This window comes from Ovis canadensis, chromosome 19 (genome assembly GCF_042477335.2).
Source record: "Ovis canadensis isolate MfBH-ARS-UI-01 breed Bighorn chromosome 19, ARS-UI_OviCan_v2, whole genome shotgun sequence".
NCBI classification, from domain to species: Eukaryota; Metazoa; Chordata; class Mammalia; order Artiodactyla; family Bovidae; genus Ovis; species Ovis canadensis.
Genome location: NC_091263.1, coordinates 61,068,735 through 61,096,455, shown reverse-complemented (window position 1 = coordinate 61,096,455; position 27,721 = coordinate 61,068,735). Strand labels below are relative to the sequence as shown.

At 41.5% G+C, this 27,721-nt stretch overlaps 1 protein-coding gene across 1 annotated transcript in view; it reads left to right on the top strand.

Moving 5' to 3' along the window:
* Positions 1 to 27,721, top strand: part of CACNA2D3 (calcium voltage-gated channel auxiliary subunit alpha2delta 3) — an 871,226-nt gene that overhangs the window by 426,061 nt on the left and 417,444 nt on the right. Inside the window, exons 6-8 of the mRNA XM_069561584.1 lie at positions 16,517 to 16,648; positions 22,372 to 22,432; positions 22,527 to 22,677. Coding sequence (XP_069417685.1) covers positions 16,517 to 16,648; positions 22,372 to 22,432; positions 22,527 to 22,677 — 344 coding nt within the window. The remainder of the gene's footprint in view (positions 1 to 16,516; positions 16,649 to 22,371; positions 22,433 to 22,526; positions 22,678 to 27,721) is intronic.

The window sequence follows — 27,721 nt, the reverse complement described above, 5'->3', positions numbered from 1 at the left end:
CCAGGCAAGAACACTGGAGTGGGTTGCCATTTCCTTCTCCAGTGCATGAAAGTGAAAAGTGAAAGTGAAGTCGCTCAGTCGTGTCCAACTCTTTCATGGCTGCTGGGCTTTAAATCAGACCCAAGACTTAGTGTGTTGAAGCAGATTTAATCAGTATGCCTCATTCTTCTCCAAGTTTTCTTTTTTTCATTTTTTAACCTTTTAATGTCTAGTGCACTTTATTATTTTTTAAAATTAACTTTTTAGAGTATAGTTGCTTTATGATGTTGTGTTAGTTTCTAATGTACAGTGGAGAGAATCAACTATATGTATACATATATCCCTCTCTTTTGTATTTCCTTCCCATTTAGGTCGCCACAGAGCACTGAGTAGGGTTCTGTAAGCTATACAGTGGGTTCTCATTACTTACCTATTTTATATACAGTATCAATATTGTATGTATGTCCATCCCAATTCATCCCACTCCCCCTTTCCCTTAGTGTTTTTGATTAGCTCAGGGATGGGCATGCAGTGGTTAAAGTCAATTAAAGTAACACATTTGAAAATCTCACATGCCACCTGTGAGTAGGGTGGGAAAAGTGTTGATGATTTAAGTGCCCCAACAATTCTCTGGCCCCATCAGAGGAAAGCTTGGAGATGCTGGGGCAAGGGCTGCAGGGTACAAGGCTAGGATGTGTGAGAAATAGGGTCTGAGGATGGAGCCAGCCCAGTGAGATACAGAATAGAAAGACAGAAACCAGAACCTTTATGAAACCATTGACAGTCTCTGGATAACCAACCTACCCTTGAAGCAGTTTCTACCCCTGAGCAGTTATATGGGGCAGAATTTTTAAAGGTATTTTAATTTGGCTATTTGGGTCCTTAAATTGGAGAGATTCTCAGCTTGAAGAAGTAGAGGATATATTGACATAATTACAGTAGAAACAGTCTTAAGTTGCATCCAGTTAAGCAATTTAGTGGATTAATTAATGTTCTCTGTTTCTCTTCCCATCAGTAAATCACTTTGGCTGAACATTCACAGCTAGCCACCTGCTCCCGATACTCAAAAGGCCATAGTTTTATATACAGCGATTGGCTAAGTGTTAAAAGAAGGTGTTTGATGTATTGTTATAAAATGATTCCTGACCAATCCTTTTTGACTGTGCACATCATGATCACATCAGAGATCATACACGCATACTTGCGTGTGCACACACACACATACAGAGTCACTGAGTTCCATTCCCTGTGGAATGGGATGGGTTATAAATGGAGTGTCTGTCCATTGTGTCCTGTTGACAATATACTTACACTATTTATCTCTATACATTAATAAAAATAGTTCCTCTCAAAAATGATCCAGTTTGGATAATTATATGCTCATGCTAGTTACAAATCATGAAATAGAGTTAAACCTACAGCCTTTGATTTTTACAATCTTATGTGACAAGAGAAGGGCAGCATCAAGCACCCATCCCTGCCACTCAGGATCCAGTGTGTATTAGCCTCTGAAGATCCGTAAAGTCATTTGGTCTCAATTAATTGGGCCCACTGCTGTTGTTCAGCAAGCCAAAAAAAATAAAATAAAATAAATAAAGTTGATACCAGCATTTGTGGGGTGAAAGAGGTCTGGTGGAAAGATGGCTGGTACATCCTTGTTATTAATTCTTGGCCAGCATTGTTAGAAGCTGGCATTATTCCTAGTGGACATCATGCTCTTTGGGAGAAGTTTGAACTTCCAATGTTAGGCGTTGGGGTGGGAGTGAAGGGAGCTTATGACCTGAATATCTTCACATGAAATTGAGCATCAAAAGCAAATTCCTATAATGTTTTAGCCATATAAACCCAGTTCCCTGGTGCCATATCCATCAAAACCACCTTGGCATGAAATTGGCTTCTTCCACGGAACTCTTGAGGGGGTGGATCGTCCCTGTAGCCTATCTGCAGAGAACATTGTCTGCGTCTTAGAGCATCTTTCTGCCCTTTCTCAGGCCTACTTCTGACTTCTCTTTATATACTTTTAGCAGTGTTAAGCTACAAATGCCCTTGGTTATGTGATCACAACTATATTTTCTTATTCTTGGGGCTGAATGCCTTCAGGATTTTGTCAGTTTCAGAGCTAGAAGACATAGAGGATATGTCATTTATATATATATATATATATATATATTTAAACCCACAGTTTTCTTTATACAATAAATGTGTTCACAGGTCACCTGTCACCGTTCTGGTGTAGGTGCTGTTAAGGTTGGGGTGAGAGTTGCCTAGGCAGGAAGCTGGGAGGAGGTGATGAGCATGGGCGCTTTGAGCCCCTGGAGCTACGTTTCCCCAGTCCCAGTCGTTCATGGGCCGTACTCTCATCTTCATCTGTTTCTGCCCAATGCCTGTCTGATTACTTAGTGCTTATCTTTAAATTGACTCTCTTTATTTTATCTAAATACATTTAGCTTTGTTCCGAGTAATAATCTGTGTATCCATGGGTTTGATGTTTTGCTTAAAATTACTCTGATGTAACGAAATATACAAAGGCCAAAGTCTTTAAAGATTTCTTTGTCTTCTACCTGAAAGCACTTACCTGGGATGCATATGGTGTGTGTGTGTGTGTGTGTGTGTGTGTGTTGTTTTGAGAAGGAGCTGAGGGCAAGGCATAAGCCCCTTCCCATCCATGGTTCAAAAAAAGGATATTAAAATTTCTTTATTTTGCTATTTCAGTGGTATATGTAGCTCTGATATGTAGCAGTAGCATCCCAAATTTGAGAAAGGATGTTCTCTCCTGGGAATTTAAAGGTAAATGAAGGCACAAAAGACTGTATTACTAGAGCTGGTCATTCTGATTTTCAAACCCCAGCCATTAACTAAACCCCTGCCCCCTGCCTCCTCTTTCCTCACCCTACCTTATCCCTGGTTTCCAGGATCTCAAAGGATGGTGTGATCCTGGTAAAGGGAGGAGAGCGTGTGTGCACCTCCATTATGTAAGTGGCATCTTAAATCAATGACAGCGTAGATGTGGGCAGGACTTGCCCTGAAATGCAGCTCAGAGAAGTTCTATGGTCCTCCTCAGGGCTCAGCTCGAATCTTCCTTCTGCTGTACCTTGTCTCCCAGCAGGCTCATATTTCCTTCTTCCTCACTCAGAACTCATCTTTCATCCATATTCATCTCCATCTTTCCTACCCACAAGCCAGTTTTTCAGGCTGGTACTTTGTGACAGGTCTTAAAAGCAGTGCAGATTATTAATTCCTTACTATGCCCCAACCTGGGCCTCTCTCAGAAGCCAGACAGACTCAAGGCTGCTTGTCATCTCTCCATATAAATCTAAGCAAATGCATGGGAGTCAGCGCTCTGCCTTCGGAGGTTACAAACAAATAGCACAGTTACGCTTGGCTCTGTCTGCCTTTCTGAGTGTCCACAGTCCACTTACCTGCCTGCCTGTGGCTTCTGGAGCCACTGCCTGGTGATATGCCTCCGTGTTTCCTCTGCAGCCTCTGCTCCCTCAGCCTCTGATTCAGCGCCTTCCTTTGTCCATCCCGCAGCTCTGTGTCTTCACACCAGCAATATCCCTGACAGCTCCTTAATTGCTACACACATTTGTACAGTTCCCTGGCAATTATATTTCAGGCCCTGTCAGGGTACCTGCTAGCCTCGGGGCTGTGTTTATATTAAATATCAATAAAAACCTGATAGCATCGGTGCAAATGGCAGGCTCACAAAATCATATTTTACTGGGAGCCACAAGATGGAAGGAAGTATGTTTTAAATTCGTTTCTCTCTTCTGAAAGGTTGAAATGAGAGGAGACTTTCTGAGTGAATATCAGGAATGGGTCCGTACCAGATGATGAAAGCTGTATATTCTGTTCTCTAGTTGGGAGTTGTTTCTTATCGTGTGTGATTTGTTTTAACATCAGTTTTCTCCAGCATTGTTTCTTTGTGTTGCTGTACTCCCACCCCCCACCGCGGAACATAGAACAAGAATTCAAGTACCCTAGGTATTTTTAAATGCTTGTTGACTGAGTGGATAAGTTTATTTGGCTTTACTTTGCCAGGGTCGCCGGGGTGGGGGTGGGGAAGTGTATTTGGGACAGAGGCCCAGGACTGAGTGTCTATGACCCCACCCTACCCTCTACCTGCATCCCCTGCACCGCCTCCGCTGAGGGACCCTTTAGGTGAAAAGGACCGCCGAGCCCATCTAGACGGTGTAGCTCTCCCCTCACGGAACCTCGGTTCTCCCATCCTTCAGCGATAGGATGCACCTTTCCAGGGGCTGTGATCATAAGGCACAGGCACGTGGGCAGCTGGCACCATGTGCGCCTACAGCAGTGCCCAGAAAGGGTCTTGCCGAAGGTTTCCAGGCCCAAACGTGTGGTCCAGGGCTTCTTCCTGTTCTTTTCCATGCTTCTTATGAATAAGTTCCATCAATTAGAGACATGCTGCAAGAATGGCTAGCAGGGATGTGCATTCTGAGGACTGTCGGAGCAAAGAAATCAGTGTTAGCAAATCTGTGACAATACAGCTGCTGGAGGACAAACTCTTCCCTGTTTCCATCAGTATATTTTTCCCACTCGTGTGCTAAGGAACATGCCAGCTCCCTTTGGGGCAAATGCCCCCAGGATGCAGTGCTCTGGAGCACTGTCCTCCAGCCTTCCTGCTGTTGAGGACACCCTGCTTGGATGCTGGGACAGTGCAGAAGAGAGCTTCTACCTCTGGAATAAGTACCTGGCTTCAGAGCACAAAACATGTTTGGTGAGCTCGTCCTTTCTGTATCAGTGGCTTCTCTCACTGCCATTCTGCCACCCTAGTGCAAGCACCATCTTGTGCCCCTGGAAGGGCAGCAGGAGCCTCTACACAGGCCTTTCCATCCCCACCTTCCTGCCTCTGCTTGGTTGCTTTCCAAATGGCAGTAGTTTGTGTCTGCCTTCTCTTCAGACCTTCTAGAGGCCTTCATTGCTCCTGAGATGACCAACAGACTGCAGCCTAGGGTCTTCAAGGTCCTGCTAGGTTCTCATCCTGAGCTGCCCCCACCCCTACCAGCTTTTTCACCTCTGAATTCCAGGTATTGAAATTTCAGTTGGCAATGGCAGGGCCACTCTACCCCCTCCCCCCTTTAGTGCCTATTCATTTCTCAAATTCCAGCTTGATCAATGATATACTATGGAGACCTTGCCGAAGAACATGTTCCCTAGCATCATGTTTTGCCCCTTCTGATACTAATCATGACTATAATCGTATATTTAATTAGATAACTATTGGATTCTCTGTTTTCCCCACTGGACTATCCTTGCTGCTGAGTTAAGGCTTTGCCTAGTTTTTCCCATTGCTTTGTCCCTAAATCCTAGCACAATGCCTGGCACATAGTAGTCATTCAGCCACCTTTTTCTGAATGAATGAATGAATAAGTGCATACTGCATCCAGTACAGGAGCTAAATGCTTTGGAGAATATTAGAAAATATGACATGATTTATACCCTTTAAATGGGTTGTTCAATGGCAGTAGGAACAGCTTCTATAAATGTAACAAGAGAAAAAGCATCAGTAAGATTGTTCAGGATGGGGGTGTGGGTATATGTTGGGAGCTGAAGGGGAACTGGATTTGGAAAGGGCTTTTGGGCCAGGCCAGAGCATCTTAGAGCACTGGGCAGTGAGATGTAATCTCTGAGTGATGGCTTAGCAGAAACTACTGAAACTTCTGGGTCAGGCTGTACGATCTGGCCTTGGAATTCAGCCCAGACTTGCACTCAGGATGCCAAGTTCCAGGGAGCTGCAGCAAGGCTCTTGCAAGGCTGGTGTTATGCTAGTACTTGTTGGTGGGAAAGGGGTGACAGTATTCACCCTGTCTCTGAACCTGAGGTGAGTTTTATTCCCTTTCCAATCAGAGCAAATCTTCAGCTTTTTGTTAGAGGCCTCAAGGGAGACTTAGTTAATGGGACAAGATCACATATCAAATGAGGTGATGATACCAGCTTAACTACAGTTTATCAGATGCCACTTTAGAATCCAAAGTCCCACCATGCTTAGCTTCACTCTGGAGTGTCTTATCTAAGATTTTATGCCTTGTAAACATCCCCTCTGCAAGCAGCCCCCAAATCCAAATGCCAATGGTGTTGAAAGAGCTTCACTGTGGCTCTGCAGCAGGGGCCCCAAGGGGGACACGTTGGAGGACCCTTGCAGATGAACTCTACCGTATCTTCATCCACCATGTCCTCTTCAACTCCCTCACATGCCTGGAGCACTAGGTGTGACGATATTTTGTCAGGGCCCCCAAGAAAGCCTGATCCCAGCCCCCTCCTCCAGGAACCGCCCACTTCATCTATTTGGTGATAGCTGGGGGCAGACAGTCTGCTCTGTGCTTCAGTGTTGCCTGGTGTCTAGACACACCTCTCATGCCACCTTTCCTCTCCACCTCATACTGTCTGGTGGGTAGTAAATAGAGTTCAAGGCCTCTTTCTGCTCTTCCATTTAATAGCTTGGACACAACACGGAACAATGATCTCTACCTTGGGCAGGTGATATACTGGGACAGTGGACTTCAAGACTCTCAGAATCAGTCTTCTTATCTTTAAAATGGAACTAGAAAGAGTATGTAACTGTTCAGCATAGTGCTTGGCACATTGTAAATGTGCCAGACCTGGCAGTCTCTGCTGCTATCATTATCATTGTTATTTTGATTTCTATCTCATAATATTTCTAGTTCATAATTTGCTTTTTCTTAGTATCTCTGACAAAGACTTGGGAATGGTTTATTCCAGGGGGATAACGAGTGACAAGGAGGAAGAAACACAGATTTCTCCACAAAAATTGAAATATGTCAAAGGAGGACTGCTTAAAGTTGCTGTATTTAAGGCAAGAAATCCTAACAAACAATTTCAGTCACTAATGTGAAATCCCACTGGGGAATGAGCCCTGAAGTCTAGCAGGACAGCAGACTGTGAGTCTAGAGGTTAGGTTTTGCCAGACTGGTTCCCCACTCATTTTGCTCCCCAACTCCATCCAGCTGGTTCAGCCCTGGACCATGAGTCTTGCTTATCCATCTCATCCCAGGACTGCCAGAAAATGCCTCCAGATTTGTGAAAAGCAGGCTGCATTTAATATTGTAACACATCTAAGTTTTAGAGGAAGGATAAATATTTGGCTAATAAATCCATTTTATAATTCAACACACATTAAGGGCCATTTTCCAGTACACATTAAGTGCTTGATAATTAGCATCAAAAGTATTCATTATTTAATCTCTTATCTATTTAGAATGAACCAAAGATGTCATTTGCTTGCTGAAATGGGAGACATGAAACCTCTCCAGCCATTCTCCTCTTGAATCTCGTCCAACATGCAGTGCTGAGGGAAGCTGTGTGGACTCAGTGCCCCTGGCAGTTCCTTTGCTGGTGCAATTTCATATCCAGGAGTCACACACCTTTAAAGACCTTTAGGAAAGCCCCGAATCCTTCCTCCAGCGTGTTCAAGGAAGGAAATAAATACCTCCTTTAAAAGGGCCATACTTTAGAAACACAGTTGAACATGAATTCAGTCCCTTCCCTTTTAACAATGGTTTTTGGGTAAAAGTAGTTTGTAATTCTAACTGTTCATGTATACTCAGATTCTCTAGAAATGGGCTCATATTTTGTGGTAGAAAATGGCAAGTTTCACACAGTACTGCTGATTCACTGTAGAATAAATGATACTGAAAAAAAGGATGGAGAAAGTATCAGGTAACTTTGAAGTCTGGAGAGGAAACTCAAATAGTAAGGCATGCATAAAGATCCTGATTGCTGGAAGAGTGTGTCCTGGAAAGAAGGAAGAAGGCTATGCTGGCTATAGATTTTAGAAGAAAAGAAATTTGATTTTGGAACCACAAATAAAAGCGTGATGGGCCTTGGCACTGGTGGCGCACAGATTATGTCTGTTAGAAAATGTACAATTGGCAGAAAACTTTTACCGAGCTGCTGAAATCCTCACCACAGCCTGCCCACCTCTCCCATCCCATCCTGTACACTCATTTTTGCTCACAAGTCTCCAGCAGCACTCCTAGCTTTATTGTTTTGCTCCCAAGACACGGGCTTCTTCTCTGCTGTGAACATTAGAACTTGCTATTCCCTTTGCCTGGAGAGCTTTTGCTCCCAAGGAAGTTTTGATCTGATTCTTTCTTAGCATTCAGGTGTCTCCTCAAAGAGGTCATTTTTGACCACCCAATTTGAGTAACTCCTCTTCCCCTGACTAATCACATAAGGTAACTCTCAAGTCTACCATCTCTTTTAATTTTCTTCATCACACCAATTTCTATTTTGAATTCTTATATCTTTTTCCTTGTCTCCCCTCCTCAGATTGAAATGTTAGCTTTATCATCTGTCTGCTTCAGTGCCGAATACCTGAGATAGTAGATGCTCAGTAAATATTCATCGACTGAATGAATGGAAGAGTCATCAAGAGTGCCTGGCCCTGATAATTTGAGGAAGGGGGGAAGATACCTAGAACCTTGCCTGGGTGGTCCTAGGACAGCTGGACTCCCCTGGTTGGGGTGTCAGCAGCTCACCACAGAGCTGCAACTGATGATGTCCCCACTGACACTTTCGGAGCCCTCCTGCTGAGTGCTTTATATCACCAATTCTTGAGGGAGGCCTGCTCTCATTTGCTTTCTGCAGATGAAGACACTGAGACTCAGGGAGGTTAAGTCCCAGATCCAGGCCAGTAGCTAACAACTGTTGAGTGAGGTCTTAAACCTGAGACTCCAGCTCTAGAGCCTGAGTTCCAGGCTGGTGACTGCACCAGTATGGCAGTACTGCTCAGAGGCACCCTGCAGAGAACAGGGAGGAAAGTTGGGAGTCATCTCAGAATCTCATATATTTGCTAAGACATGGAGAAAGTGATGGTCACTGTTTATGGAGTGTTCTGTATGTGCCAATTGCTGTGCTAAGTGCTGTACATACATGAATTTGCTTGAGGCTGATTGTCTCAGGGCACAGGAAGATGAAACTTGGGACTGAAATGTGATGTTATAGAACTAGAACTGAAAGAAAATGAGTGTGTGTGTGTGTGTGTGTGTGTGTCTGTGTGTGTGTGTATGTGTGTGTGAGGGGAGTGTGCAGAAAGAAAGCCATCTGCAACATGAGGTGACCTCTATGTAGCAATGTGCAAGCTTGAGAGGAAAGCACCTATGAGAGCAGTTATTTAGGGGAAATAAAAAAGGAAGCTACTAATATGATTTTTGATAGGTTGTATGATACATTATAAAGACAGACCAGGGATGTGTGAATGCTTTTCAGATACAAATTTCAAATTGATCAGTGTGGTGTGGGACTCGTACTCTCTAAACATCTGCTAGTAGTCTGTTTTACTAAAAGTTGAGCAGCTGATAAATTTTTGACTGGCATCAGAAGTATTTTAATCTCTCAGAAAGTAGAGGAAACAGGAGGAGGAACTGCTGTTCCTGGAGTTGATATTGACCAGTATGAGTCATAAATTGATGCGGAATGGACAGGGACATTGGAGAAAATGGAACATGTTATGTGGAGTTCACTGTATTGAGTAAAGAGCCTGGGCATTGACACAACACTAAACATTAAGGGAAATGATTTGAATCCAATTTGGTACACTACAGGTGGGATCCATTGAAAGAGGTCAGGAAGAATTGTAAGCTCATAAAATGATAATGCAGACATGAAAATCTGAATTGTTCCCATAAAGAGGAAAAGGTAGAAGGCCCTTAAACATCCTTCACTTGGAAAAAAGACTGCATGTATCAAACTCAGATGTTAAAAACTGTACATTAACAACCATGGAATATGGGTATGTTGTATAGGAGAATTAAGAGAGTGTGAGGACATGCAGTGGATTGATTAGTGGCTTCTAAAGGTGGCCTCTGTGTTCAAGTCCTAACCTCTGGTACATCATTCAAATGTGACCGTATTTGGAAATAGGGTCTTTGCAGATATAATTAAGTTAAAGCTTTTGAGATGAGATCATCTTGAATTTTAGGGTGGACCCCGAATCCAGTGACTGGTTTTCTTAAAGATAAAAAAGATTTGACCCAGAAATAGACCTGCAGAGGCCAAGTGAAGATGAAGGCAGAAATTGGAGTGATGTGTTTATCAGGCAAGAAATGTCAAGGGCTGCTGGCTACCACTAGGAGCTGGGAGGGAGGCAGGGAACAGGTTCTCCCCAAGCCTCCAGAAGGAACCAACCCTGCAGACACCTTGATTTTGGAGTCTTGACCTCTGGAGTAGATTTCTGTTATTTTAAGCCCCTGCTGCTACCCCCACCCCAATTTCTGGTAATTTCTTTCAGCAGCCATAGGAAATTAATACAGTCCATTAAACCCTATAAATTAGGGGTGAAGGTAAAGCCCCAAACTTAGATTAATCTCAGACTCCTGAAGAACCCTAACTGAAGCAAAGGGAACTTTTAACAAAGTTTGAAATAAAGCACAAACAAGGGACAAGGTAAAGCTGCTTGCTTAGGAGGATGCTGTCACTTTTACAGGTGGCCGTAAGAAAGCAAATCAGCTCAGCACCCAGAGAGGGAACATCTGAATAGGCTGCTGGTCCGCACCCCAATGTGGTGTTCCCCTCCTCCTCTGTGGACAGTGGAGGATCTGGGAGCCTGGGCACACAGGGTACAGTGTGTAGCACTGACCTTGAGCTGCTTCACTTTCACTTTCTGTCAGTCAGTGCTATTGAGAAAATTATTTTTAACTTGTCTTTTTTAAAAAGCTAAATATTTAGATAAAGACTCCATTTAATAATGTCACAGTGTTCCTTTTTTTCCCATCTCTTAGATGACTGTAGCAATGGAGAGCAGTTCAAGATTTTCCCTTCTATTAAAATTACTTGCTAAACAGGCTTGCGAAATCAATACACTGATCATTTCAGAAGCCCGAGGAAATCTTATTTCAAATATTTGATCATACAGACATGTGTAACACAGCCTCTGTTTTAACTAGGCCATTTTTTTTTTTTTTTACTGATTCTACTCCCATTGTTCACCATATCCTTAGAAAATCAAAGCCCCCTTTTGTTAAAGAGGCATAAGTAAGTTCATAGCAATACAGGCATACCTCAAGAAGCAAGAAAAAAGTCAAATAAACAACCTAACTCTACAAATAAAGCAACTAGAAAAGGAAGAGTTGGAGAACCCCAGAGTTAGTAGAAGGAAAGAAATCTTAAAAATTAGGGCAGAAATAAATGCAAAAGAAACAAAAGAGACCATAGCAAAAATCAACAAAGCCAAAAGCTGGTTCTTTGAAAGGATAAATAAAATTGACAAACCATTAGCCAGACTCATCAAGAAGCAAAGAGAGAAAAATCAAATCAATAAAATTAGAAATGAAAATGGAGAGATCACAACAGACAACACAGAAATACAAAGGATCATAAGAGACTACTATCAGCAGTTGTATGCCAATAAAATGGACAACGTGGAAGAAATGGACAAATTCTTAGAAAAGTACAATTTTCCAAAACTGAACCAGGAAGAAATAGAAAATCTTAACAGACCCATCACAAGCACGGAAATTGATACTGTAATCAGAAATCTTCCAGCAAACAAAAGCCCAGGTCCAGACGGCTTCACAGCTGAATTCTACCAAAAATTTCGAGAAGAGCTAACACCTATCCTCCTCAAACTCTTCCAGAAAATTGCAGAGGAAGGTAAACTTCCAAACTCATTCTATGAGGCCACCATCACCCTAATACCAAAACCTGACAAAGATGTCACAAAAAAAGAAAACTACAGGCCAATATCTCTGATGAACATAGATGCAAAAATCCTCAACAAAATTCTAGCAATCAGAATCCAACAACACATTAAAAAGATCATACACCATGACCAAGTGGGCTTTATCCCAGGGATGCAAGGATTCTTCAATATCCGCAAATCAATCAATGTAATTCACCACATTAACAAATTGAAAAATAAAAACCATATGATTATCTCAATAGATGCAGAGAAGGCCTTTGACAAAATTCAACATCCATTTATGATAAAAACTCTCCAGAAAGCAGGAATAGAAGGAACATACCTCAACATAATAAAAGCTATATATGACAAACCCACAGCAAACATTATCCTCAATGGTGAAAAATTGAAAGCATTTCCCCTAAAGTCAGGAACAAGACAAGGGTGTCCACTTTCACCGCTACTATTCAACATAGTTCTGGAAGTTTTGGCCACAGCAATCAGAGCAGAAAAAGAAATAAAAGGAATCCAAATTGGAAAAGAAGAAGTAAAACTCTCACTGTTTGCAGATGACATGATCCTCTACATGGGAAACCCTAAAGACTTCACCAGAAAATTACTAGAGCTAATCAATGAATATAGTAAAGTTGCAGGATATAAAATCAACACACAGAAATCCCTTGCATTCCTATACACTAATAATGAGAAAGTAGAACAAGAAATTAAGGAAACAATTCCATTCACCATTGCAACAAAAAGAATAAAATACTTAGGAATATATCTACCTAAAGAAACTAAAGACCTATATATAGAAAACTATAAAACACTGATGAAAGAAATCAAAGAGGACACTAATAAATGGAGAAATATACCATGTTCATGGATTGGAAGAATCAATATAGTGAAAATGAGTATACTACCCAAAGCAATTTACAAATTCAATGCAATCCCTATCAAGCTACCAGCCACATTTTTCACAGAACTAGAACAAATAATTTCAAGATTTGTATGGAAATACAAAAAACCTCGAATAGCCAAAGCAATCTTGAGAAAGAAGAATGGAACTGGAGGAATCAACTTGCCTGACTTCAGGCTCTACTACAAAGCCACAGTCATCAAGACAGTATGGTACTGGCACAAAGACAGACATATAGATCAATGGAACAAAATAGAAAGCCCAGAGATAAATCCACACACATATGGACACCTTATCTTTGACAAAGGAGGCAAGAATATACAATGGAGTAAAGACAATCTCTTTAACAAGTGGTGCTGGGAAAACTGGTCAACCACTTGTAAAAGAATGAAACTAGATCACTTTCTAACACCGCACACAAAAATAAACTCAAAATGGATTAAAGATCTAAACATAAGATCAGAAACTATAAAACTCCTAGAGGAGAACATAGGCAAAACACTCTCAGACATAAATCACAGCAGGATCCTCTATGATCCACCTCCCAGAATTCTGGAAATAAAAGCAAAAATAAACAACTGGGATCTAATTAAAATTAAAAGCTTCTGCACAACAAAGGAAAATATAAGCAAGGTGAAAAGACAGCCTTCTGAATGGGAGAAAATAATAGCAAATGAAGCAACTGACAAACAACTAATCTCAAAAATATACAAGCAACTTCTGCAGCTCAACTCCAGAAAAATAAACGACCCAATCAAAAAATGGGCCAAAGAACTAAATAGACGTTTCTCCAAAGAAGACATACGGATGGCTAACAAACACATGAAAAGATGCTCAACATCACTCATGATTAGAGAAATGCAAATCAAAACCACAATGAGGTACCACTTCACACCAGTCAGAATGGCTGCGATCCAAAAATCTGCAAGCAATAAATGCTGGAGGGGGTGTGGAGAAAAGGGAACCCTCCTACACTGTTGGTGGGAATGCAAACTAGTACAGCCACTATGGAGAACAGTGTGGAGATTCCTTAAAAAATTGCAAATAGAACTACCTTATGACCCAGCAATCCCACTGCTGGGCATACACACGGAGGAAACCAGAATTGAAAGAGACACATGTACCCCAATGTTCATCGCAGCACTGTTTATAATAGCCAGGACATGGAAACAACATAGATGTCCATCAGCAGATGAATGGATAAGAAAGCTGTGGTACATATACACAATGGAGTATTACTCAGCTGTTAAAAAGAATTCATTTGAATCAGTTCTGATGAGATGGATGAAACTGGAGCCGATTATACAGAGTGAAGTAAGCCAGAAAGAAAAACACCAATACAGTATACTAACACATATATATGGAATTTAGGAAGATGGCAATGATGACCCTGTATGCAAGACAGGGAAAGAGACACAGATGTGTATAACGGACTTTTGGACTCAGAGGGAGAGGGAGAGGGTAGGATGATTTGGGAGAATGACATTCTAACATGTATACTATCATGTGAATTGAATCGCCAGTCTATGTCTGACGCAGGATGCAGCATGCTTGGGGCTGGTGCATGGGGATGACCCAGAAAGATGTTATGGGGAGGGAGGTGGGAGGGGGGTCCATGTTTGGGAATGCATGTAAGAATTAAAGATTTTAAAATTTAAAAAATAAAAAACTAAAAAAAAAAAAATAAATAGAGAGGCATAAGTTTGGTGCAAGTTGTGGTGTTCAAATGAAGTGGGTGAAACGATCCTCAGATACCGCAGTTCTTTTTGCATTTCTGAAGGTGCTCACAGTTCCCAGAGGGAGGAGCAATCTCACTAGGTTACTAGGGCCACCTGGAGACAGGGGAAGCCTTTTACTACCACCAGAGAAACCATGCTCAAGAAAAAATCGTCTAACTGAAAGATGGTGAACTCTTTAACATGTTGAAACACAGAGAGCTACTGAAATGGAATTTTTGCCTCTAATTTGTGGAAAGATTTTATAATTGAAGTCATTGATGGACGAGACAAAGAACTGTGGATTTTTCAATGTCATTATTGTATTTGCACCTTTGTGTATGAATTTAAGTGGCTTTCACAGCAAGGAGTGAGTCACAGTAATTATTGTCAAGCATGGACAGGAACAATAATGCACCATATTTTCCAAAATGGTGAGGATAAAGTCTTACTCAAAATTACTTTGCAGGAAAAAGTTGATTGTTTTCACTCTTCTGGTCTAGGACGTGGTTTATTATAGTTTACAAGAGTTAGAGCATTTACCTTTGAGATGAAAGTTAGAATCCCAGTGGCCTGTTTAATCTGGGTAAGTGGTCTGAAAGAATGAGGTAGGCTGGAGGTGAGACATTAAGACAAGGAGCCATGTCTGTCCACTGAGTTAGACTTATATCTTGAGCTCTGTCTCATCCTCATCCTCTTAGAGGGAATCAACTGGCAAAGGCAGGCAGCCTGGGTGGAGGAGTGATGAGCATCAGTAACACCAGTACCAACAGTGAGCTTTCTTGTGGTGTCCTAATTTATATAAGCATTTCTAGAGTTGCTTTGCTTGTTGGCTTGCTGTGTGACTTGACTGGACTGATGGAGTCTGTCCCCTTTCCCACTGTCTGCGAAGTATGGAAGGATTTTGCAGTGAGGATGCCGCAGTGGGGTTGCTGTGATTCACAGTCCCACAGGGATTCTGGTGAGGGTGCTGGACTCCAGGGCAATGGACTAACTCCACTGATGGCTTTTGAATGCCTGTGGCCATTAATCCATTTTTGTCAATGTTTGTGGGTTTTTTTTTTAAGATTTACTTATTTTATTGTTTGGCTGTTATGGGTCTTTTCGCTGCACACAACCTTTCTCTAGTTGTGATGAGCTGAGGCTGCTCTTCATTGCTGTGTGGGGGCTTCTCTTGCTGTGGAGCACAGCTCTAGGTGAGCTGGCTCAGTAGTTGAGGTTCGCAGGCTCTAGAGCATGGGCTCAGTAGTTGTGGCACACTGGCTTAATTGCTCATCCTAACCCTCATTATACTGGGAGTGGACAATTATCTATTCTCTTCTAACAAAATTTTGCTAAGTGTTTCATCATTTTGAAATACAATCTTCTAAGGTTAAAGAAAAATGGCCATTTAAAGAGCATCCTCAGTGGGATCAGAGGATGATCTTTGACCAGCATACAAGAAATAATTTATTTTCTGTCTTTGTCTTCACTCTGAATTCTCATCTGTGGACAAAAGGCAACGGGTTATCTTTAGACTGCTAAGGATGAGGAAAAGAGATTGACTCAAGGATTCACAGGGCAGAAGAGTAGACAGTTGTATGGAATTGGAGAACAACCTTTGTTTTATTCATCCATCCATTCATTTCTTTATCCATCTAACATTTCTGGCGTTTCTGCCATGTGCTGGTCAAAGGTGTGCAGCAGGCTACCAAGGCAAGATGATTCCTGCCCTCAAGGAGCTCATAATCTGCTGAACAGAAGAAGTAGAGAGATTTAGTTGTGTATTTCCAATTTATTTATTTTTGAAACAAACTTTTATGTTAGAGGTGGAGAGAACTAAAACAGCACTGTGTTGACTTAGGTGATTGTAGTGACAGAAAACACATTTTTCCTGTTTTTAATGCTGAGTTCTGACTCAGGAGCCAAAATGCAGAACAGAGTGCTAAGAAGATCTCTCTTTCTTTCTAAAGAACTATTTGCTCAGCCAGATTCAAAGTTACCCAAAAAGGGATGTGCCTTTCAAGTAAGGAGTTATAAACAGAGGCTCCTGGGTGGCTTGGCGGGCTCAAGCAGGATGGGGAAGCCCTAATGTATTCAGTTCCTAGGAGCTAACCATTTTGGGAGGTCTTAACTTTCTTCACATCTTCCTGCCTGATAGCCCCCATGGTGATATCTGTCAGCTGTATGAAATGCCATCCTGGTTCAGTTTCACTTTAGTTTGTAACATTTCTCTTCTTTCTCTCTTCCCCTTCTGTTTTTCTCCAGACCCAGCAATTGTCAATGGAGTTTACTGGTCCGAATCCCTAAACAAAGTTTTTGTGGATAACTTTGATCGTGACCCAAGTCTCATATGGCAGTACTTTGGAAGTGCAAAGGGCTTTTTTAGGCAGTATCCAGGTGAGTATCCCTGCATTGAGAATTACAATTCAAGTTACTGATTCTGTGGTATTTTCCTTTAGGGTTCAGGGTTAAAAGTTTTTTTCTCTTCCCTTAGGAGAAAATGAAGGATTAAATTCAAATATTTTAAATCTGTTGACAGAGTACAGGACAGAAATGCAGTGTGGCATCTGCATATGTGTGCACACCCATGTAAGGACCTACATGTCATTTCAGCGTCTTTCTCAATAGAGTAGTTCATAGATTTACCACCAAAAGTGAGGAGTTGGGGTGTGAAACATACCACACTTAATCTTTCTGCACAAGAGATTGCTTTTATTGCTATTACTGTTATCATTGTTGTTATTACCAGGGAAAGGAGAAAGCCATGATCAGCTGAGTTAAATTCCAACTGAAAAATGTAAGAAATGGAAAAATTTGAGCTTAGGCTTCCCCACTCCACGGCTGAGAGGAAGAGGCTGAAATGGCCAAAGCACTACTGATGTCAGTGCCACCAAGAGCACCCTCAAACAATCCACCATGACTTTGGAACAAGTGTTCCTTCTGTGGCCTTCTCAGGCCTCTGCTTTGCAATAGGAATGTAATATTGGCTAGGTTTAAATTGTAATTAAAAAAGGAAGAAAAAAAAAAGGAGGTTTTAATTTTGCTTACAAGTTGTGAAACAGGACTCGAGGCTGCAATTGTGCCAGCATCACAGCTGTAGAAATTAACAAGCTCAACCTAAAAGAAGGAGAAAAAAAATGCCCTGCATAATCTTGGAGCAATTAAGTAGAGTCTTTTATGTTTTCATTAAGTAAGACTAGGCACCTGATGTCTTCTCACTTTGAGGCTCTGAGACTGCCAGCCTCTGCCTGCAGGAGCTGTTTGCCCTGCACACAGCATCTGTCCCCTGAGACTTGCCTGCCGAGTGCCTGCTTTGCCAGATTAGTCAACATTTCCCAAGAGCTGTGTTCAGCAGGGCATGCATGGTTCCTCCTGGAGCTCACAGAAATTTAAACAATAAGCATCCTATTAAAGATAACATTATAATAAACAGTGGTCTATTAAAGTTCCAGTGTCACCAAATTGCAATCTGCTCTGATATACTCAACAGTGAGTAAATTTAATGCAGATGTGAAAATAGAGCATGGTGGGGGGCTGATCCATCAGGAAGCCATAGGAACAACTTAACAACGCGGCATTTGAATGAAGGTGGAGTAAATAAAAAGAAACCACAGACTATCTATTGTCTCCACCCAGCAGGAAGTCTTCAAACTGAATTCAAAAGTTTCAAATTTGAAATTTGATAATAGAGATGTATTAGTCATCTTGGGCTGCTGTAACAAAACACCACAGACTAGGTGTGTGCGACTTAAACAATAGACATTTATTCCTCATTGTTTTTGAGGCTGGGAAGACCAAGATGAAGATTTGATTCCTGATGAAACCCCTGGTTTTGGCTTACAGACGGCTACTTCTCCCTGTGTCCTAACATGGGAGAGAGAAGAAGCTCTAGTTTTTCTTACTCTTTTCTGGAAGGACACTAATCCCATCATGGGGGCTCCAGTCTCATGACTTCATCCAAACCTATTCGCGAAAACAATCACCTCCTAATATCAGAACATAGGGGTTCTTCAACCTACGAATGTTGCTGGACACAAACGTTCAGTCCATAACAGAAGAAAATCCTCATAAAGGGTTTATCTAATGTTCAGTCGCTAAGTCATGTCCGATTCTTTGTGACCTCATGGACTGCAGCATGCCAGGCTCCTCTGTTCTCCACTGTCTCCCAGAGTTTGCTCAAATTCATTTTCCTAGGAGAGATTAATTTGTGTACAAGATTTTTATCAGTCACAATCAGAATAGTTGACACAGAAATGCTTACAGTTCTTTTATGACATTTGTGGCAGAATTCTGACTTTGTAAAATTTCTGCATATTTTCTGTCTAAATAAAGACATGTGTCATAGTCCTCCAAAGGGCTTCACTACCCTGATATATCTCAGAGCTCACTCTGTGCCTAGTGTTGAACAGAGTACACCTCTTGTCTCCTGGACGTAAAATGATTGTTAGATGAGGGATCCATGTTTTTTTGTTTTTTTTGTTTCCTAGGATCCTTTTTTCTTTTTAGGATGCTGCTTTTCATGTTTAGAGTGGTACAATAGAATGAATCAGTGGTAAATGTACTTGCCCTTAGGCAGAAAGGATGTTTCTTCTTTCTTACAAAAGTGTGTCCTGAATTTTTGCTTTGTTCTAAGCCCCATGTGAGGCCCTTAGGTTAAAATGGTGAGCTAAGGGGGAAAAGTCACTCCCCCATGAAGCTCCCTCTTGTGGGGAAATGCATTCATCAGAGATTTTGGTTACCAGTGAGAGAAACTCAGTTCCAACCTGCTCCAGCAGGGAACACATTTATTGAACCTTTTGACCTTCGGAGGATGCCCAGTTTAGGCTCTGCCCTGTTTGCCCTACTCTTCATTTTCATGTGGCGAGAAGACTATGTTGTGTTAGATGAAATTAATTTCCCTCTAATATTAGTTTATAATACCTTTGGGAGAGAAACAATAGGATATCGGAATATTGCACGATATTTTAACACTTATTTAGATTTAAGCACTGAATCTGCCGAAGAGGTTTCAGCATTATTTTCAGTTTCTCCTATGGATATACTGTATGTTCTAGGGACATAGTCCTCTAAAAGCTGAGGAAGGTAGGCTAGGCATCACTGATGCTGGCTGTGAAGTCTAGAGTGCCACAGAGAGAAGGCTGCATGGCAGTGAAATCTGCTGCTGAACAGCACCATTCTTTCTATCTTGAGGTGCATGCCCCAGCCAGCCTGGGTGGGATCTCATAGGCATATTGACACTTCCAGAAATTATGTGCTTCCTAGGGGTGCTTCTTGGTTAAGTGACAGTTCCCTGGATCTCAAAGATGTAAGATGAACCATCTATTATTTCTCTGAAGAGATTACTTGATTACTTGAACATTTTCAAAATATTGCTGTGTATAAAAAATATACTAAAATGTTGAAATATCCTAGGAGAGGTAGTACCCATCTGGGATAGGGTTTCCTGAAGTTTGTCTCCTAAAACATCTTGTTGTGAGATTCATGGGAACAGAAGGGCTCAATGTTCAAATTAATTTGGTAACTGCTGCCTTTTGCTGTCCCAGCAGCAGAGGTTGAAAATGAATTTAAGCAGATTAAAGACCCTCAAGATGTTCATCCCATGGTGTAGAAACCAGTTTTACTTTTATTCACTTAACTCTTGCTAACATCCAGTAAATTCTCATGGAACTGCCTTACACTGCCTGTATAAGGTAGAGAATGATGGCATGGAATTTGGGAGATCAAGTCATAGTCCTGACTGGAAATCTCAGGAAAATCTGTTAAACTTTGAGAGCCTTGGAGTCCCTGCCTTGAAATGATGATTTGAGCCCAAAGGTCAAGTGTGAGTAAGATCATCCTCCAGAGCCCGTCTAGCCCTGATTTTGAGTCAAAGGGTTATCTTTGTTGTGACATCAGGGCAGCTGTGTGTAGAACTGTGTTGAGGTACTGTCTTCGTCCCCTCTGTGTGTATCTCCTTTCCTAACCAGCAAAGGCCTGTAGTTCCGGGTCCCCACTGTCACCGAGCTCTTTCCTCAGTGTAGACACCTCTGCACGGCCACCCCGGCCTTCCTTTGGTTCCTTGAACTCTCCGTGCTCTTCTCAGACTTTGGCAGGCGTGGTTCTCTCTGCCTTGGATAATCTTGTTTGCCCTGTGGCCACTCTTCATGTTTATTTTACAAGTCCTACATGGTTTACGTGTAGTGGGTTAAATAGTGTCCCTCTAAATTCATGTGCCCCTGGAGCCTCACTTGTTATCTTTCATGGAAGTAGGATCTTTGCAGATCTAATATAGTTGGGAAGTGATCCTACTGGATAAGTGTTAAATCCCATGCGGCAAGTGTCCCTGTGACAGAGGAGGGTGCACAGACACAGAGAGGAAATTGTAATTATGCAGCGGCAAGTCAGAGAACGCCGAGTGTTGCTGGGATCTGCCAGAAGCTAAGAAGAGGCGAGGAGAGAGTCTTCCCCAGAGCCTTTCTGAAAAGCACCAAGTTTCAGCTTTGCCTGTGTGGAGTTACAAGCCCATTTTCTGGGACAGGATCTCAGTCCAAAAGGAGAATATAGAGTATCACTAATTGCTTTCCCCTAGGCCCTGGCCTGAATGCTGGGACAGTAAAACAGGATTGCCTGTTTCTCCTCCAGCGGAGCACACAGTGATGAGGGTGTACTGAAGGAAGGGTGGCCGAGGAGGGTGAGGTGGAGGATGTGCAGGTGGGGTTACGGCCCAGAACGCTGGCCACAGCTCAAATCAAGGAACGTCCACTGAATGTCTGCTGTGGGTCAACACATTAAAAATGATTCTCTTTATCTGCACTCAAGCCAGTTCTTGGTGGAGTTATACACTGGAGCAATACTTAGCCTCACTATGGATATAATTTCATTTTATGTGTCAAGACTGTCAACCTAGCTATACTTGGCTTTATACAAATGCAGTGTGTCAGATGTTTTTAAAATAAACTACATTCTTCTCCTTTAGTGTACAATATCATGTCACTTTTATTTTATCTTCATTACCTAATAACCTTCCTTTGGCAGTGGCTTCTCTTACTTCTATTTTCTGATTTGTTACAGAGAATCTTTAAATTAGGTCCATTTGTGGGAGGGAGATGTAGATACAAGGAGAACAGAACAGAATGACTCTTCAGTTTACAAACTTCTATCTCATAGTTATTTCTGAAATGATTAGGCAGTGTTATCTTAAGCACATACCTAGTATCAGCCCAGAGTGGTCCAGAGAACTGGCACTTATTAATTGGAAAGGAGAATCTCAGTACTACAGTCTCAGGCCTTTCTCCTGTGGAAACAATTTTTATGTGTTTATTTTTTTAACTGCAAAATCCTCCATGCCTGAGCAACACTGATGGTTGAACACAAGGGTTTTCTATCTTACTTTTAGGCAGCAAACACTTTTCTTTTTAAATGAAAGTTTATTCTTAAAAACTAAGTTTTAAATAGAGAATGTGAAGTTTGGATGTATCTGACCAGTCTGCAAGCCACAAGGCTAAGGATGTTGGATCCCATTTTATGTAAGGGGAAAACCCCCCAGGCTTCAAAGACTGAAATTCAACTTTTATTATGCAGCATAATAAAAGCATAATTAGGGCCATTTTATTTCATTTCATTGTAGAAAGCCAAGCCAAAACAGTGCTGACAAGAGAACAGACTGTGTATATTCTGAGATGGAAACATACTGAATACTTTCTAATGTCCCCACCCCCACCATGCTCTAGACATTACCTGTCTGGGTCCAGGAACAGGGCATGACTCTGCCCAGAAATCTACAAATGATGCAGCCAGGTCCAGCAACTGGTAAAACAGTGAGAAATGGCCTTGGTAAACTTTAACTAGCCTTAGGAAGGAGCTGCAGTATTGTCCTTTCTTGATGGACAGTGGGTTACTAAAGATGTCACCACTCTCTAGCAGATCCTGGAGCAGCTGAGCTGAGGCCATGTTTGCTATGGTGTTCCAACCCTAAAGCACCTTCCCAGAGTTGGTGATGGAGCATGTGATGAGCCCCAGGGTTGGTCTTTGCATGTGATTTTTCACCCTGTTCATTCAATCAGCAGAGCAGAACAGCCTTGAAATGCTATGAATAAATATTTGAAGTTTCTGGGTTTCTCATAACTCCATTTTTCTTCTAGGGATTAAATGGGAACCAGATGAGAATGGAGTCATTGCCTTTGACTGCAGGAACCGAAAGTGGTAGGAAATGGTCAAACCTCATAGTTATTTTTTAAAAGAGAAAATTTGCAGAGAGATTCAGAATTCATTTTTGCTTAATTTTCCTCGGACGTAGGTACATCCAGGCAGCGACTTCTCCAAAAGACGTGGTCATTTTAGTCGATGTCAGTGGCAGCATGAAAGGGCTCCGTATGACGATTGCAAAGCAAACAGTCTCGTCTATTTTGGATACGCTGGGGGATGACGACTTCTTCAACATAATTGCTGTGAGTGCAGCTGTTTTGTGCTTTCTTTGCACTTTGAATTCACTTGATCTTTTAGCAGCAAGCAGTTAACATTCTTATTGCTTTTGTATACACAGCATTAGATGCCCTAGGACTAGGGCCCGTTAGTCCCATGTGAGTTCATGGAATCATGATATTGGAGGGGTTTCGGGGTCTGGAAAAGCAGTTGGGCACATTTTTTCTCACCTGGCACTCAGGCTTTGTCATCTGGAAGAGTAGCACTGGATTTGGGAACCAAACCTTTTAGAACCTTGGGGAATTAGGCTTAGTGAGATTTTCTTTAAACTACTAGATTTACTTATGTGGAAATTAATTTTAAGCTAGGTTTGTGTGATGACAATGATAGTAATCATGATGATAAGATATTGAAAATGCAGAGAGCAGGGTAAGGCTCAGAGAGTACTCCATCTTCGCTTCAGAAACAAAAACGGTACTTATTAAGTGCCTACTGTGTGCCATTTGCTTACATTTCATATTTGCATTATCCTCATTCCTCACAGGGGCTCTAGAAGTAGGGGGTAGTTTTGACATTTTCTCAGGTGAAATTGCAGGGATTGAGAGTGTGTCTGTATCTTGGTAGAGGTCACAGAGCTGAAAAGTGAGAAATCTGGGAAACAAGCCCAGTTAGGAACATGCTGGCTGGGCAGGAGCACTGATTCAGGAGTCCATCTCCAGTTCTTTTTCCTCTTCTCCTCAGTTCTCTGGTATGAGTCTTTTTAAGGGTCAAATTTCCCCTATTTCCCTCCAACTCTTTTCCAAAGATGATAGCCACATGAGCCTGGTTCTTTTACTTGAATACTTAGCTAGGTGCTCCTATGTGGTGGTTACCTGTGCTTTGCTGAATCGCCTCTCTCTGGGACACGGAGTGGATGCAGCAGGCGGTGGAGGCAGTGTGGTGAGGGGGACAGAGCTTGGCTTCAGAGTTGGGACTTAGTTTTGAATCCTAATTTTGCCACACACAATGGCATGTCTTGGGATGAACCACTTGAGTCTGCACCTCAACCTGTAGCTGGGGCAGGTGCAGTCTCATTGTCCACAGGGTCCCTGCCAACATAACCTGAACTGGTGCACAGGAAGCCAGTGGTAGGGTGTTAAAGAAGGGCTGCTATATGAAGAGTGAGCGGCGAGGACACTCTCCCAAGAATACTATTGCTATGTCTGTATGGCTTCTCTGGCCCCCTGAGCAGAGTGTGTCATCATGGAACCCTATTTCTGGGCAGTCTTCTGCATGGGCATGACATCCACTTTTATTTGCTGGCCAGAGGGCCCAGGTGACTCTGGGCTTGTAGAAGGGATTGCTTGATTAGTGTCCTGCCTGCTTCTGATAAGGCTTGGAGCAGAAAGGCACAACAACAGGGCACCATGATTTAATAGCTTCAGATTTTAAAAAACCCTAAAAAGCAAAAGGAAAAGAAAGAGAATAATAAATTCCGTGGGACCAGAGGTTAGTCTTATTTATTCATTGAACTGTCCCTAGTGCCTAGGACAGTACCTGGCAAATAGTAGTTTGAATCCTTGTTTAATGAGTTATATCAGCATTTTCTTTCCATGGAGTACCACTGCTAAGTGTCCCCATGTAGATGATGTTATTGGATCTTCACCCCAGTTCTGTATTGCTTGACATGGAGACAGAGGTACGAGGAGATGACACAGTGAGGACTCAAAAACTGTCCAGGTTCCCCACATCCTCTTTCCTGAGCAGAAATGAAGACAATGTCGTTGAACCACTCAGCCATCTTACTGTGAAACTGTATGGCCTCAGGCATAGCTCTTTGAAGATTTTTTAGATGGAACTTTGGGGTTCCAAATCAAGAAAAGTAACTTTGGTTACCAGTCTCATTGTGAATATGCAAACGTGGCCTGATCCTCACATCCTGAAGCATTTACAGATAAGAAGCAGCTAATTTGAGACTATCTTTCTTATTAATCTTTAATTACTCATTATAGAAGTATCAGAAATTTGCATAATAAGAAGAGCTAACTAATTACATTGTGAATCCTTTATCAGTCAGGATTTATTGTTCTGTTAACAAAACCAATCGATTGAAATAATCTCTGTAAGTTCATTAAGATATACAAACAGTGTCAACTCAATAATGAAGAGAGGGTGATTAAGATAGTTAAAAGTAGACATGCCAGTTATTATAGAACAGTTAAAGAAAAAATTTATTTTTTTACCCCAAATTGGTTACTTATATAAAGAAACCCATTAGAGGGCCCATTAACCCTCACTGTACATCTGTTTATTAGTTTTCAACATAAATGATCAGCTTCAAGACTATTTACATAATTATTTTGACATCTATAAGGATTCTCTGAACTTTTTTTATTTGAAGACTCTATAGTAAAATCATGAACTCTGTTCCCTTAATGGATAAGGGGATGGATCAAATATGTTCAAATTTATTTTAAAAGCTTGAGGTCCTAAAAAGAACCACTAATTAGTAGTAACTCTTATCGTACTGATTGCTTTTAATATAGGCAACATATATAAAAATTTTAAAAAACTCTGTAATGTTCCCATTCCCTTTCCTTTGGCACATATTCTTCCAAATTTTTCTATATATATGAACACATATTTTTCCCATAAAAATCGAATCCTATTTTATAGAATATTCAGCAACTTGCTTCTATCCTCATATTGTATCAAGTGTATCTGTAGAACAGAGAATCCCATCCTCTAGAGTTTGCCTTAATTTTTTAACCAGTCCCCCTTTGGTGGACACTATACAGTTATTAACTTCTTTTCTACATAAGAGTGCTACAATCCATGGACTCGTGCATATATTTTTGTAAGACTGGGTATGCGTCTGTTGAATAAACTCTGAAAGTTAAATTGCTACACTGAAGGAGAGTCTGCACAGAATTAGGAATTATCAGAATGTCCACTAAGAAGGTTATAATATTTACATACTTAGAAACTGTATTGTCAGCTCCATCTGACATAACTAAATACCAAATATTGAGTGGCTTAAACAACATTAATTTATTTTCTCCTAGTTACAGAGGCTAGAAAGTTTAAAATCAAGGTCTGGCAGGACTTAGTTTCTGATGAAAATTCTCTTCCTTGCTTGCACATAGCCTCTTTCTGGTCTGCACATATGGCCTTTTCTGCCTATGCTTGAGCAGAAAGAAAGAGAAAGAGGGCAAGCTCTCTCATGTCTCCTCTTATCAGGGCACAGTCCCATCACAAGAGTCCTACCTTCCTGACCTCATCTAACTGTAATTATATATTATATATGGCCATAATAATATGTCCCACCAGTCCCATCTTCAAATACCATCACACTGTGGATTAAGGGTTTCAACATATGAATTAAGTGGAGGACACAAACATTCAGTCCATAACAACAGTATTTTGAGGGTCCTAATCATTAGATTTGTAATTGGCAAGTCTTCATTTGCATGTTCTTAAATCACCTCTTCCAACCCTAAATGTGTTTCACCAGTTTTACCTTGACAGATTGTGTGGTGGTTTATTCCTCTATCTCCTTTTCCAATTTTTACAGTGGCAGAATTGCTCTAGGAGTATGCTGTATGTTTTTCCTTTGTCTGTCTAAAGTGGTCACTTGGCTGTCTAGAGGAAGACACGTTGCAGGCTGTTACGAGTATAGGAGGCTGTGATATTTGAAAATCCAGCAGGATGCCCTGCAAATCTGCTTGAGTGCATTGTTCTTGTTGACTGGATTCCATTTATGGGAGGGGACATTATCATTTCACCCTTCATTACACTGTCAGTTTTCTCTTGCCTGCTGGGTAGATGTTTGAGAAGACATTTCAGTGTTTTCAGTTCAGTTCAGTTAATCAGTAGTGTCCTATTCTTGGCCTCCCTGTCCATCACCAACTCCCAGAGTTTTCTCAAACTCATGTTCAATGAGTTGGTGATGCCATCCAACCATCTCATCCTCTGTCGTGCCCTTCTCTTCCTGCCTTCAATCTTTCCCAGCATCAGGGTCTTCTTCAATGAGTCAGCTCTTTGCATCATGTGGCCAAAATATTGGAGTTTCAGCTTCAGCATCAGTCCTTCCAATGAACACCCAGGACTGATCTCCTTTAGGATGGACTGGTTGGATCTTCTTGTAGTCCAAGGGACTCTCAAGAGTCTTCTCCAATACCACAGTTCAAAAGCATCAATTCTTTGGCACTCAGCTTTCTTTACAGTCCATCTTTCACATCCATACATGACTACTGGAAAAACCATAGCCTTGACTAGATGGACCTTTGTTGGCAAGGTAATGTCTCTGTTTTTTAATATGCTGTCTAGGTTGGTCATAACTTTCCTTCCAAGGAGCAAGTGTCTTTTAATTTCATGGCTGCAGTCACCATCTGCAGTGATTTTGGAGCCCCCAAAAATAAAGTCTGCCATTGTTTCCACTGTTTCACCATCTATTTCCCATGAAGTGATGGGACCAGATGCCATGATCTTCATTTTCTGAATGCTGAGCTTTAAGCCAACTTTTTACTCTCCTCTTTCACTTTCATTAAGAGGCTTTTGAGTTCCTCTTCACTTTCTGGCATAACGGTGGTGTCATCTGCATCTCTGAGGTTATTGATATTTCTCCTGGCAATCTTGATTCCAGCTTGTGCTTCTTCCAGCCCAGCATTTCTCATGATGTACTCTGCATAGAAGTTGAATAAGCAGGGTGACAATATACAGCCTTGATGTGCTCCTTTTCCTATTTGGAACCAGTCTGTTGTTCCATGTCCTGTTCCAACTGTTGCTTCCTGACCTGCATACAGATTTCTCAAGAGGCAGGTTAGGTGGTCTGGTATTCCCATCTCTTGAAGAATTTTCCACAATTTGTTGTGGTCTACACAGTCAAAGGCTTTGGCATAGTCAATAAAGAAGAAGTAGATATTTTTCTGGAACTCTCTTGCTTTTGCAAAGATCCAACGGATGTTGGCAATTTTTTTTCTCTGGTTCCTCTGCCTTTTCTAAATCCAGCTTGAACATCTGGAAGTTCATGGTTCACGTACTGTTGAAGCCTGGCTTGGAGAATTTTGAGCATTACTTTACTAGCATGTG